Source organism: Polyergus mexicanus, unplaced genomic scaffold, assembly GCF_030449975.1.
Source record: "Polyergus mexicanus isolate NDT 795.1 unplaced genomic scaffold, iyPolMexi1.0 SCAF_23, whole genome shotgun sequence".
Taxonomy (NCBI): Eukaryota; Metazoa; Arthropoda; class Insecta; order Hymenoptera; family Formicidae; genus Polyergus; species Polyergus mexicanus.
The window spans coordinates 4404248-4418856 of record NW_027223343.1 but is presented as its reverse complement, the minus strand read 5'-3'; the positions used below and the strand labels follow the sequence as shown (position 1 = coordinate 4418856).

General features: G+C 31.5%; 3 protein-coding genes across 4 annotated transcripts; 2 read left to right on the top strand and 1 right to left on the bottom strand.

The window, feature by feature from the left end:
- Positions 1-1880: 1880 nt before the first annotated feature.
- Positions 1881-6419, top strand: LOC138942591 (uncharacterized). The gene is made up of 5 exons (XM_070312931.1): positions 1881-2313; positions 3790-3924; positions 4079-4329; positions 4492-4728; positions 4919-6419. The coding sequence occupies exons 1-5, from the start codon at positions 2232-2234 to the stop codon at positions 5387-5389; spliced, it is 1176 nt and encodes a 391-aa protein (XP_070169032.1). The 5' UTR covers positions 1881-2231; the 3' UTR covers positions 5390-6419.
- Positions 2711-8164, bottom strand: LOC138942592 (adipose-secreted signaling protein). 2 transcript variants are annotated; one of them, XR_011448340.1, is made up of 5 exons: positions 7955-8164; positions 6983-7100; positions 6611-6748; positions 3755-6186; positions 2711-3691 (listed from the first exon to the last, which is right to left on the bottom strand). XR_011448340.1 is itself a non-coding variant. In XM_070312932.1 (4 exons), the coding sequence occupies exons 1-4, from the start codon at positions 7965-7967 to the stop codon at positions 5988-5990; spliced, it is 468 nt and encodes a 155-aa protein (XP_070169033.1). In that variant the 5' UTR covers positions 7968-8164; the 3' UTR covers positions 2711-5987. The 2 variants fall into 2 exon arrangements, 1 of the variants encoding a protein (XP_070169033.1); XM_070312932.1 differs by having other exon boundaries at positions 2711-6186.
- Positions 8165-10036: 1872 nt separating this feature from the next.
- On the top strand, positions 10037-13469 carry LOC138942798 (keratin-associated protein 10-6). The gene is made up of 4 exons (XM_070313265.1): positions 10037-10094; positions 10431-10728; positions 11226-11307; positions 12207-13469. The coding sequence occupies exons 1-4, from the start codon at positions 10037-10039 to the stop codon at positions 13467-13469; spliced, it is 1701 nt and encodes a 566-aa protein (XP_070169366.1).
- Positions 13470-14609: the final 1140 nt, after the last annotated feature.

The following is a 14609-nucleotide window of genomic DNA, read 5'->3' as shown; positions in this document are numbered from 1 at the left end:
GCTCTTGGTCAATATCGTCGCATAGGGCTGAAAGGTATCCATCTTAATATATACATGCATATATCGTTACTTATGCGCTCACGATTATTATCTAATTTTTTTTTATTATTTACTTTCTATTTCATGTATACATATAATTATCTTTTGCTTGTATTTTTTCATAATTAAATTCATAAATATGATAAAAATATTATCATTTTTTTCTCTATTAAGAGTAATGGTGAAAGATTACGACATTAGAAAATGCATGTTACAATACATTACATTCTTGTGTAAAATGTATTTATTTCTAGCACGACATTCAATAGAAGGAGTTCATCAAATTCTTTAAAAAATAGAAACGGGAACGAAACTACAACGAGTAAAGACGATATAACCTATTGTTCAATCTGCCAATACGCATTAATTGAATCGGATGTAATACAATTGTATCCTTGTACACATAATTTTCATAAAGATTGCATGAATCAATTGAGAAGATTTGATCCTGAGGTAAAATACAAAATGCACTAACATTAGTATAATTCTTTAGATTATACACAGAGATTTATAGTTGTGCTCTTTATGTTGCAGGCTTCTTGTCCTAATTGCAGAAGAGAGATCAAGCAAACAATATAAACTCGTCACAAACGTACAATCGGCTTATATAGCCATTGCGTGATAAATATTAATTATTACATTATTATTTTATCTTTATTATAATTTTATAATATTTGTTCAAAATAACATGAAATATTATAATATTTGTATAATATTTCTTTTTATTAGATATCTCGATGATTTAATCAAGATATTTCCAAAATTCTTAAATTGTATATTTTGCAAGAAGAAAAAGTATATATAAGAATTTTATAAAAATTATATAGTATATAATATCATATATATCATATATAAGTGACTCCTGGTTGTAAGATTTTTAATTTGTAAACAAAGCAAATCATCATCCGCCCAATTTTCGCCCATAAAACGAGTAGATCTAAAGCCTTACGAGATGCAGAAAGCCAACATGTAACAACATTAAAGCTTCGTTAAAAAACTAATGCTCTAATTCTTATCTCGCTCGATGAGTCACTAGATGAAGATTTATCATATAGTTCTTCGAAAATAAATAAATCTATGCTTCGATTATGGACAAGTAATTGGTCCTGAGAAACTTGTAACTTGGTTATATGTATATAACCGGGAGTTATATAAGGAACAAACAAAACAGGGTATGAACAGAAACTGGAACACTATTCTAATAGTGTCTTTCCGTGATCAAACCAAGCCGAAAAGTTCCTTAATTACTTTCTTCTCGACGAATAATTAAAGATCTTTTTAAGTTATGATATCTCGATAATTATTCGCTGAAGAAAAAAATGGTAAAGAATTTTTTGTCTCGGTTTCATATACAGGAATACGCTTAGAATAATGCTCCAATTTTTGTTTACATTCTGTACATAAATGCACAAATATATAGTCTATTATATAAGCAAAAGATTTGTGATTGCAAGATCTGAATACTTTTTAACAAATAACTATTCAAATGTATTCTTTTTTCTATTTTTGTCGCTTTTAATTTAATAGAACAATTTTACTGCATTAAAATTAAATTAATTTTCAAATATTTCTGTTTAGCTTGAGGATTGATGGTACAAATTTCAGTTACATTTATTTAAAGATCAATAAATCATACCTAGCAAATGACATTACAATAGTCGGCAGCATTTTATGTAAGAAATTAGTTTTATTTATCTTTAATAAAATTATATATATATATATATATATATATATATATATATATATATATATATATTGTACGAATATCTAAAAGTAGTGTATGAATTAATTAATATAATAATTCACGCTACTCTCTCTTTCTTTCTATTGTTCCGCTTACCCTTTCGTTCGCCATAACTTAATTTGGATGTCTCTTTCGTAATATTTCTCAAGCATCGCGCGCGCATCTGGTTACAAACGTGTATATCTTCTGTGATACGAGGTGGTACATACACGCGACTGTTACGTTTGTCTAGTGAGCGGCTCGGAAAGCGCCAAGTAGTCTTGCTTTAGTCAGTTATCCAGGAAGTGTTTCGATGCCGAAGAGAACTATCTTTCCCCCCGCGTTTTATCGCTTCTCACCGTATAGCTACTAATCGCGAATCACAGAAATGCGGAAGTATGTGAAGAAGAACGCGGACAGGTGATTATGAATCGCGTTCCTTGTATCAAAATGCATCGATCGAACGAACATGACTGGATTATTGATTGTTATACTGATCTTGACACGTGCAATCGCAGGATTTCGGCTACCCGCGGCCAATGAAAAACGAAGTATGTATCTCGTTGCATGAAATATGTATGTATCGATATAAGTTTATATTTAAGTATATTTAAACGAAAATTTAACCAATATTTTATTTCTCTTTTTTATTGCGCGCGTATATAAAAAATAATATATTTGTTTGAGGAATTTTTGTGCACGGCACGCAATTTTTTTTTTTTTTTAATTCAAGTGTGTATCTTAGTTGATTAAATTAATTTCATGAGTTATTATTATATAAATATCGATCTTTGATCGATTAAATTATTCGCTCCTTATGATCACGTATCCTTGATACTATCATTAATCGTACTCGCGATTATATAAAAATTACAAGAAGAAAAAATACCATTCATCGAATTTATATAAACAGCGGAAAATCAATAACAATAGTAATAAGTATTTGTATAATTATAATTCAGCCAGTTACAATAAAATCGGTATAAGATGTTAAATATAATATAAATTGACTACATTGTGCGCAAAGATTGCACAACACGATCGTAAAATATAACCCGAGACTATAAAACATTCTTACTCAATCATTAAAAAAGCCATTGTAATAATGAATTATATTTGAGATTTTAAAAATGAGTGCGATAAACTTGATATACAAGAGATGGTCACCTTATGCGAAACATTCGTATTTGTTCCGCGTACGCGAACAAACAGGTTGTACGTTGTACAGAGTTCAATATTGGTTGTTCCATTTCTAGACCGGTTCCACCATGGAAAGAAGCAAAATGAATTAAAGCGGATTAAAACGGGTTGCGCATTAATTTTCGATTTCGCTCGTAATTCGGTATTCTTATATAAAGATCGGCATCTCAAGAACGCATATTAGAATGTTTAATACACTAAATAATATTTAATTAATCAAACTTGCTAATTATGTATTTAATTACCATAATATATTTTAAATAACTCATTAGAAGAATCTATCAATGAAAAGCTCCTCTATTTCCGTGAAACTGTCGATCGTAGACTGCCTGAGTCTGCGATTAAGCGATTTTATTGTACATACGCATTTTATGTATGCGTAATCTCTTCGCTCTTTTCATTATTGTATAACAAGATGAATTATACAAGAATATACCAACGAGACTGTTTAACCGCTCTTATAGAGGCTCGTATAATGGGGTTACGAGAATTTCGCGTTGACCTACGTGCCCGTTTCTCGCGATATAGTGAAAATGAGTATGTAGTCGAACCGAGAGTTAGAGGTGCACCCGATCTCCGGCATACGTGTACACATATATATACACGTATATACATTCGCTCGTTGATAATTGTTGTGTACATCGAACGTACTTGGCAATAATTGATAAATATCCATAAAAGACGTTTTATCAATAATCGTCATTTTAAGATATTTTGCGAAGTGGAATCCTAAATAATTTACACATAAATTTTCTGATAGATATTTATCCAATATATATATTAGATATTTACCCAATAATTAAACATTTTCTTGTTTCATCTTTTAGTGAGAAGACTGATACGTGATTGGGCGCCTCTAGTTTGGCTCGCACCAGGAGAACGATTTTTACCCCTTGGTGTAACTGAATTTCTCGATAACGTACAGTCGGATCAATATTATCTTCGCACTAGAATAGACATAGGTAAATATTCAAACTAGTTGTGACATATGGATAATGTGACGAGAAAGATATAAGATAAATAAAAACTGCTCGAATATACATGGCATAAAATGTAAATATATCTGTGAAAAGTAGTGTTATAAAATCGCTATTAATATTTTGAATTTTTTGATAGAATCTTTATTAAAAAATCAATCGTCTTTCTTATATGGTCGAAAACCCGCTGGAACTGTGCCCGTCTATGCTCTTGTGAAAAACTGCGTTTCCAGAGACGCTTGGTTACACATGAAGAAAACTAAGCAGTCATCAAAGAGCGAACAAAATACTTTAACACTGTTACAGGATTCTGGACTTTTGTCTCAACGGCAATCTAATGATGCCAATGATATAAAAATACAGATTAAATTGCGAGAACGAATACAACAGGTATAAAATATGGTTCACCTTGCCTTTTTTGAAAATTCCAATTATCAAATTTTAGATAGGATTCTTTTACTTTATGAAAAAAAATTCTAAAAAATTTGTTTCACCGTTTTTTATCAATATAAAGTTTTTTTCTCTTTTTCTTTCACGTAAAATTAATCTTAGACGAAAACAGAGGCGCAATTCGAAAAAATCAGAGAAGAGAGTGGATGTCAAAAAGTGCACTTTCACGTGACCTATTGGATGTTCTATCCATTTAGCGAGGGAAAAACGATCTGCGTACTAGATCTTGGATTATTTGGCAGTTGGCCGATACCTACCATGGGTGGCGCGTGCATAGGCACGCTCAAAGAATACGGCAGTCACATCGGAGATTGGGAACATATGAGTCTTTATTTTAAGGTAAAGTCTACTTTCTTAAAAAATTCCTCTGCAAAAATAAACTTTCCTGCTTTCCTCCTTTTACCACATAATTAAAATAAAATTTGTATAATATACAAAATATCCTACAATTCGCGATTGTAATTTTATCGACATACTAAACTTAAATAATTCATGTGGCAAATTATTGTCAAATTAGCGTCATTTTTAGGATAACGAGTATCCTCTAGCGATGTATGTATCAGCCCATGACGCCGGTGCATTTTATCGATACGATCCACGAAATGGCACTTTTATATACGAAAGTCAGGAGACAAGAAAAGGTCTTTTCCAGAAGCCAACGTTTCCTGAAAAAGTTTATACCGCCGATGGCTCGCATCCGATTTTGTTCAGTGCGCGTGGCTCTCATGGGCTCTGGACAGCTCCGGGAAAACACAAATTTGTTCGTGTACCACGTTTGTACGATGAAAGCGGATTTGGGACTGCCTGGCCGACGTGGAAAAAATTAGAATTGCTCTTAGAAGAGGACAACAAGCCTTTACCGGGCTGGATGACTTTCAAAGGCAAATGGGGTAATCCCAGCAGTAATTGTCATCCATTAGCGAAATTAGGTTTTAACATTTGCGAATTTGTAGATGGCCCAACAGGAATCCCTATGAAAAAGTTGAATTTTCGATGTTAAGGTTTACTACAATATCATTAAGAACACTTTTAGATAAGAACTGACAATTCATGTTAGTTTTGCTGTTGGATCAACTATCGTATTACGAATACGGTACCGTATGTGTAAATAATAAAGTGATGAGACTTTAACAAAGATGCCAAACGTTAAGCTGCAGGAGAATTTTATCGTTTTGATTTATTCGAATAATTAATTTTAATTTCTTTGACAAATACATTAATACAAAATGATTTAGTGCCTTGTTAAACGTATTCATCTAGCAAAAATTTCGTTGAAAATTGACAGTCGATATAAAACGATAATAAAATATAATTTGCTCATTATAAATGTGGATACGTATAATTAGCAGATGATAAGTGGTATCATAGCTTTTGCAGGCATCTTGCGCGTGACGTATGCTTGAGAATAGCAATAATAGGCAGATTTATTTTATCTTTCGCAACATTCCATTGGTCTTTCTGTTCAATTTTCACTGTTGTGTTATCCACTCTGGAATGCTAATTCTGCCTGATTGTTTATTTGTTTGAATCTTTAATACTTAACTCGGCAAAGCTCAACGTTTAAATATCTACCATCGAGAGCTCGAAAGCAAGTAGATTTACTCAGAAACTTCATCTTCGTCCATTCCTTCTATAGCAATGCTGCGTATGCCATTTCTCAACAATGGTGTGCCCTTATTCTTAGCCAAAACACGTGAGTTCAACACAATTTTCAATGGTGTACCCAACGAACAACACATTATTTCGACTTCCTCTTTTAATATCTTTTCTTTATATGCCAGCAACTCTATCTTCAATCTGATGAAAGAACTAATTATTTTACACATCAATTTGAAAAAAAATATATTTAAAAAAGACGTGATTGAGAATGAAAAAATACAATATTTAAGTAATTACAATAGAGGGTAATTAAAAGCTAGGAGAAAATTTATGTTGAAAATAATCTATTCAATTTAAATACGTATAAAATGACGATAAATAAACATTTTCATTTATCTTAGGATCATCTTCATGAATACTACCAGCAAAAATTAATTTGTCACTAGTATTACTAAAGACGAGCCTAAAGTGGATCGAAACATTTATTGTTATTTTATATGTTATTTACTTTTTTTTAATTACTTAAATATTGTATATATTGTCAGATAGCCATTTCCGATTAGTTTCGTTATAGTTTTGGAATTTTATTTTATGAAAAAAATATATATAACAAATTTTATACCTTAAACCGTCTTTTTCTTGTGCGAGATCGACAATATGACAGTTCGCATTGTGATTTTCTGCAATTATTGCCGGAGCTATCAATTTTTTTCCTGGATGAATACACGTGTTCCATGGCACTGAGAATTCTATGTGATATCTGGAATAAATATACATTCATACATATTCGTGTTCGATATGTTATGTATATTCACATACATATATCCACTATTGTTTTTTTTACATATTTTTGTATATATTGATAAAAATGTTAATATAAAACCATGCAAAATCATGAAAAATTTACTTAAAATCTCCATTCTTAGCATTCGAGATAATAAGACTGTTAGACTGAAAAAAAGTATTAACTTATAAATTGTATACAATGAATAACCTATGATGCAGTTGCAAGAATCCTAAGTGAGCATCAATGTGGCCATGTCTCTGTGGCTGTATCATAATATTATTATCTTTTCCAAGTCCACTTCCGCCGCTAAAGTGCACATGATGCTCTGAAAGCATAAGAGCTAATTAATTACTAGAGAAAGAGGAATTTTATAGATTAAATACACACACACACATATATATATATATATATAAATATAAACATTAGAACTTTTAAGTAATTAGGGATTGGAAATAAGCACTTTTACACAAACTAAACTTTAATATGAAAAATAGATAAAGCTATTGAATAAAATTATTTTTTAATTAATTTCTAAATAGACTTTACCTTTATAGAAAAATTAGATTTAAGACTTGATTTGTGTGTATGTGTATGTGAAAAATGTATAATTAAAAATTATAAAAAATTGTAAAAAATGATAATCTACTTCGATATTTTTGTGAATGAAAAATATATTTTAAATTGACCAAAATATGTTTTGAGTCACTTTCAACACAGATTGACATAAGAAAAAAATATAAACAGAAAATTAATAACTTTTTAATATGAAACAGAAGAAGATTATTAAGAAATGAACTAATCATTAGATAGATTTGTTTTAACATCTTCTACATTAATATGAAATAAATGATTATATATTCTTATTTTAAAGAAGATAATCTTCAGATTTTATTAAAAAATTAGTATTATATATAAAAACTATTAATTTTGTAATAATAAATACATTTTTTTAGTTATGGTAAATCGATCTTACCTCTACATTCAATAATGATCAATAAACAAAAAACTAATATTTTTGCTGTATAACATAATCTTTATATATATGATATACAAAGTACTATTTGTTTTAAAGAAAAAAATTATATAAATGTGCTTTTAAATATATGTTTATATATTGCTCCAAAAGATTGAAAACGAAATAAGATAATATTTTATTGTGAGAAAAAAACAATTAAATACCTTTATCTCCCATGTTTCATAAAATAGTCTACCAAGTTTGATAGCGGTACTTTCATACTGGTCGCGTAAACTAAGTTATTAATAAAATCAACTCATAACAAATCTCAACTTAATGTTAGGTTCAAGTTTAGGTTAGGTTTTGATGAGCTGATTTGCTGGTTAGAGTCTTGCACCGATGCTCCGAACTCCGAATCGATTTTAAACACTCACACCATACCTATATGGTGAAAATACAAAGGCTCCGGCTTAATGGCTACCAACTCCAAAAAATAAATTCTCAGCTAATATGTAACTAAATCATAGACATATAAAATATATAGATTGCTCGTAAGGAAGCTAAACGTAAAAACGCAACAAAGGAAATAATGATATTTATAGCAAGCTAAACATAAATATTAAATTATTATTATTTTTTTTTTTTATTAGGAGTAAAGAAACAACCTGCAAAAGGGAACGAATCCTGGATCCTTTTTCGCTGCAAAAAGGAACATACAAATCCTGGATCTTTTAAACTTTTCTTGATACTAATAATTTCAAGCAGTGAATCAATGATATAGTCAATTTTTTTTCAAAATGTTTACATAATAAATTGCAAATATGTAATTATGCAATTCTCGAATATATTTGCGATAATTTAATTGATATTTATCATTTTCTCAATGCACAAAATAAGAATTTGTACAAGAAAACATATTTTTCCGTTGTTGGTAAAATATTTCTCTTTATTGACACACATACACACACACATACACACACACACACATACACACACACAATGTAACAATTTTTATATAAATGTGATTACAAAGAAGTACCTTTACGGATAATGAGATATATGTTTTATCGTTGTTATTAATATTGATAAGAATAATAGAAAGATATTCATAATGAAAAAAAAAATCTTTAATATATACTATTCAATTGATTTTGTGATTTGACTTTAAAGAACGTATAGTAGTAATCGTTAAATTATTGTCAAAATCATTATTTTTAGAAACCACTAAAAGAACTGGAATTTAATTTTGCTACGGAAATTCTCCGTTGCAGATTTTCAACGCGACACCGAATGATAAAGGTAAGAACCGACTAAAGATAACTTTCTGTGATGAAGAACCTTTCAATTCTGCGGCGATACAAACTACTAGCGTTATTTACTAGCATTTGCCTGGCATAAAGACGGCGATAAGGACCTTTTGACCCTTTGAGGCAACAATTTTCACATTCAGGAATGTAGACACAATGCGGAATTTGTAATGACATTTAACAAATATTATTTATAACAGAATATAATTAATGATTTCCATTATAAATTCCGTTTAATGAGTATTTAATGCGATACGGACTTCGTAAATACGTTTAATCGAAAACAAAATAAATTATCTTATTTTGCAAATTTTAATTCTAAATGGACCAAATTAATACGCATACGCGTAATTCATATAATTATAATATACATTTTTTAATATAAATTTAAGCTACATGTTTTCTGTTTTCTTGCATTTTTAATTAATTTCCATAATTAAATCAACATTGTATATAAAGTCTAATGTTTATTCAAAAATATAATTTATTGTAATTTAATAAAAAAATTATTTGTATTGCTTAATTCACTATTATTATGTTACGCCAAATTTTTATATTCCGAGAAGGCATTTCTTTTTTTAGATATTTAAAATTTTTTAATTACAGTTTATTAAATAATATATAGCATAAGGAAATAAATGGCGCGCGTGTAGCGAATAATTTATAATATTTTGTCTCTCTATAAATCTACATATTCAATACTATAAAGTAGAAAATATTACGTCTTGCTTCTATGGCAACTCAAATATTCGGGTACTTTGATAAACAGATATATTCATATATCTCTAGCAAAACAATTTTCGTTAATCTTCACACCTTCAATCACATCTTACCGATCAGTCAATAAACCAAAATAGCTAAACAAATTATTTAAAAATGTAAATCAAAGCCATGCAAATACTTCTGCCGATTTTATTATCTTTTTCGGACCGTAAATGGCATCCTTATGCGAAGTTCTTACATTCGGAAAATTAGATTTCATTTAGAGAAAAAATCAATATGCCCTTCTGTAATAAAATTGAAAGCAGAAGAAGATATTGTAGCACCGATTACTGTGGTTAGTACATAAATCAAATATCTAAAATTATACGAAAAACTCGGCAATATATATATATATATAGAATTACAATTTTCATTTTTCATACAAAACAGTTATTATTGCGACAAAAATTAATTTATAATATATAAATATATTGTACATCATTTGAAATGTGCACGTTTAAAATATTCTTTAAAGTTTTATCTTGTATAAGCAAATAAATATATTTGTTTTCGTAATCACAAAGTACTGTAAGCACTTAAGATCGTTAAAAAGTGTAATCCAAATTTCTTTTTTCGGAAATCTTCTAATCTCGATAATATGATTATCTTAATCTGCAATATTGTCGCGCAGCAAACAATCGTGCATTAGGCAGAGGCAGTTGTTCCGAGGCGCGCATACCTTCGTGTAATTGTGAAAGTAACGTAGAATGCCTGGATCGCAGTGATTGCGGTGGTTTGCGCCCTATCGGAACAGCTGCGACGGGCGCGTGTCCTGGACCCTGTCAATGCGTTGAAGAGGAAATCTGGAACAGTAACGCGCCGCCTAAACCGAATTGCCGATGGTTGAATAACTTCTCCGAGCTGCGCCGTCAATGGAGCGATTACGGTCGCCAGCAGGCGTGCAAATGCTGCAATTGCAGTCGCTCGTGGTAAGACATTACTTAATGTCAGCAGGGTGAGAGGAAAAAAATCAATGTACTGCTTCTTGTGTACGATGCGATAGTGAAAAATGTAAATGATATATAATATAAATAATTTAATATACATATATAAAATATTTGCTTTTTTTTATTTTAAAGTAACAGCAACATCGGTTGCTTTCGTTTCAAGGAATGGATATTTTGTCTTAAAATGATAAAATTCAGTATTTTTAGCCGTTTTGTGTAAATATTTGTATATTTAAGGAAAATATTATTCGTAATATTTTTAGGAAATTAACTGATAATTTAGACATTTAGAGGAAATTAGAATTGGTGTCTGGTCTCATTTCTGCAAAAACCATTCTATTTGTAGTAACGCTGTTTTCATAATTAAAAAAAATTTTTGCATGAAAGCATTTGAATGACAAGCGAATATTTTTTTGTAAAATATTGAAAGAACTATTGAATTTCCTTATTTTTTGTCCCCTATTGCGTTTCGTTCGCAGCAGAACTGTCGCTCCGGACCGACTGTGTCTTTCACCAGCACCGCTGTGTTCCGGTACCATTTTAACTGCGTCAGTCTGTCAGGTACACTGAAGCAGATTCCTTGCCAAGAATAGAAAGCGCTTGAGATTCCTCTAAGGTAGTAAATTTATATATATTTACTTTTTGAAGAGAGAAATGAAATTAAATTCCAGCGCGAAGAGAACAACGGATTTTCTTAGTCCTATGCAATTCAATTTGAAATTCTATTAAATTCTATTCTAAATTTATTTTTAAAAATGTTTTAGCTCTTTTTTAAGTATCAATCCTAACATTTCTTAATGTTATTACCTTTTATAAATTTTTTTTATTTCGAAAAATATTTATATGAAAAATGAGAGGAAACAAATATGGGTATCTGAATAAAATTACATTAAAATATATATGTAGATTGTTAGATGTCTGTTTGAATTAACAGTATTAAGATGAGTACAACGAATTAATAAAGCAATATGATTAAGAGAATTATAGGATGAATATAATACACAAAGATGCAGTTAATATTTCTGATGTTTTCTACATGTTTTAACGAAATTTGATAGGAAGATTGCAACGCTTTAATTCAGGCACGTTTAGTTTGTGCACTCAATTTATGTAAATTAGCATCGTATAGTTCGAAGTAAGCTAGAGAGTTCAAAGTTTCTTAATTATTCGGTAAAATCCGTAAAGTTGACTAAACTAATTTATATACAAACTTTAATGGCTTAGTAATTGAAATGTTTAAATCTCTAAAATACGATTAAAAAGCTTAACTATTTTAATTTTATGCACGGGTCTTCTACATTTTTTTCGCGATACGATTTAAAGAATATTATTACATCACATTATGATTTCTATAAACGGATAATATTTTAATCAATGATGAAATCTCAGCAAAAATAATCTAAAGAATAAATCGTGTCCTATACTTTGTAACTGTCGTCAGATTTTTCTACTTTCGACAGAAATGCTGTGGGAGTCGTCGTTTAGCGGGTGGAGCAAGCAAATCGGAAATGACATCGATAAATAAATCGTCGTCGCCTGAACGACCTTTAAAACGGGAAGCGGGCGGTGGTTGTCCGAGCTGTACTTATCCATCGACCTGCTGCTCTTCTAACGCGCATTGCTCGTCGACCGCTTCGTCTTGCTGCTCTTCGCAATGCAGATATTCTCAAGTTTCGTCACGACAGGCACCCGACTGTCATTCCTGCAGCACGCCTACCGCTCTGAAATCTACTTGGAAAAAGCGCAACTGCTGCCAGTGTGACACCAATTATTGCTTGTGTCAGCCGATGTCACGCGACTGCAATTGCCCGCTGCCAGTCCAAGTGGACGCGCGCGCTAATCGCGAGTGTTCTTGTGACTGCCCTTCTAGTCCGGAATGTGCCTGCCCACCCAGCGAACGAAGGTTCCCAAAAACGACGGTCAAGTGTCCCAACGCACGTCTCTGCTGTCCCTTCCCTCGATTACCACCAGCTCCCAAATGTCATTGCGCGCGATGTCAATCGTGTCTACCGCCAGTCTGCCATCCATGTTCTTCTACCAAGTATCGGGGACCAATTCCACCAAAGAATTCTTGTTGCCCTCGCTTACCTACCTCGTGCCCACCTTGTCGACCGGCTTCAGCCGCTTCATCTTCTCGTCCCCCGACGCCTCGTAAAAAATTAACCTTCTGCACCGAGCGGAGTAGTCGACCCTTTTCGCCCTGTACAGGAACAGGTCAGTCTTTGCATGGTTGCATAGCTGGTGATAGAAACTCGGAAAATAGCGTTTATAACGAGGGAAATGACGAGGAACGGGAAAAATATGATATAAAAAACTGCGACGATCCGTGCGATTGTTGCTGCGCGGCAGACTCCGAAAATGAATTTGAGCTCATTGAGGAATGTTGCGATCTAACACTGGACGAAAGATCCGAATTAAAGAATTTAACGTCAAATGTGCTTATTAATTCGTCGGAAATCACAAAGCCTTCGAAGTCTGTCGATCCGGATTTGCTCGACATGCCGGAAGAAAAAGGTAATTCCGCTCTTGAAAATGCAACAAAAATCCTTGAAGGATATACGACCGAAAAAGCTTCAAAGAATTCGTGGCATCTTTGCCCATCTACTTCGTTCCGTCCGATAACAGTGCAAGATCCGATTGTTACACATTCCGTGGGAAACATTTATCCGTTGATAAAAACGTCTCTGGGAATTCTGTGCTCGCGAGATTCTCGAATCACATGAAATCACCTACTCGGATAAAAAGGCAGAATTTATCAACCCCTAATAAATTATTTGTCTCGGCGAGTCGTTGCTTTTCGCGATGTTCCGCGGGTACATGTCGGATCGTTGGTGGTTTCAGTAAGCACTTCGACAATACCAACATACGGAATCGACAGACGACGTAGGGGTAAATCCTTGAAAGAAAACACAATAGATACTAGCAATTTATTTCGAAAAGATTACGTAATGGAAAGTTAAAAAAATGACGCATTATACGATTGCTTAATATCTTCTGTTAGATCAAAAATGCTGTTAGCTTGTTTCTTTGTAAGTCAAAGTCATTTTTTTTCTGTTACTTTTTATAGTAATCAAAAATAGAAATAGGAAAATATCTGTGTGTAAAATCTCTATACGATGAGAAAAGAATTAACTCTAAATATTTTAAACAAATCTAAATAATTTAAAAAATAATTAAAAATTATAGATAATATATAAATAATCTCTTTCTACAGGTCCTTCGTTTAAAAAGATTTAAAAACTTTTTTTTTATATATATATATAAATTAATTTATACGTAGCTTGATACATATATACATATTTTTTAAAGAATGACATTAGAGAGATATTATATTTAAAATTATAAACTTTTAGTTCTAGTTTTATAGTTGTTAAAATCTTATACGCGTCAGATGCACAGAAAGAAAATAAATTTCTGTATACGTTTGAAAAAAAAAAAAAAAAAAAAAAAAAATGAAGATTTAGAAATACTCAAACTGAGAATACTCAATTTATTTCATTAGTTTAATTATTGCATTAGAGACCGATTGACTTTATTTGCATCCTTGTGTGTGACTAAAGGACCAATGTGACACGTGGTGTGGTGCATCCAGTAGGTGTCAGCTGTACATCGGAGGGAATATCAAGCGCATACGCCCAAACACAGGAAAGGAAGAAGGAGAGTGTATGCTACAACGTGTTTTCTAATCTCGGTGGCATCGGCTACTCAATTCTCGTGCCGAGTCCATTGGCATTAATATCCTTCGCTCTACTGATCCTTATAGCCGTTACCTGGTCCTCCGGTTCAGCCTTTTATCATCGTTATTTATTACGCAAGAGAATCTGCTGGAAATATTTAAAAAGTTTATAATTATAATAAAATAA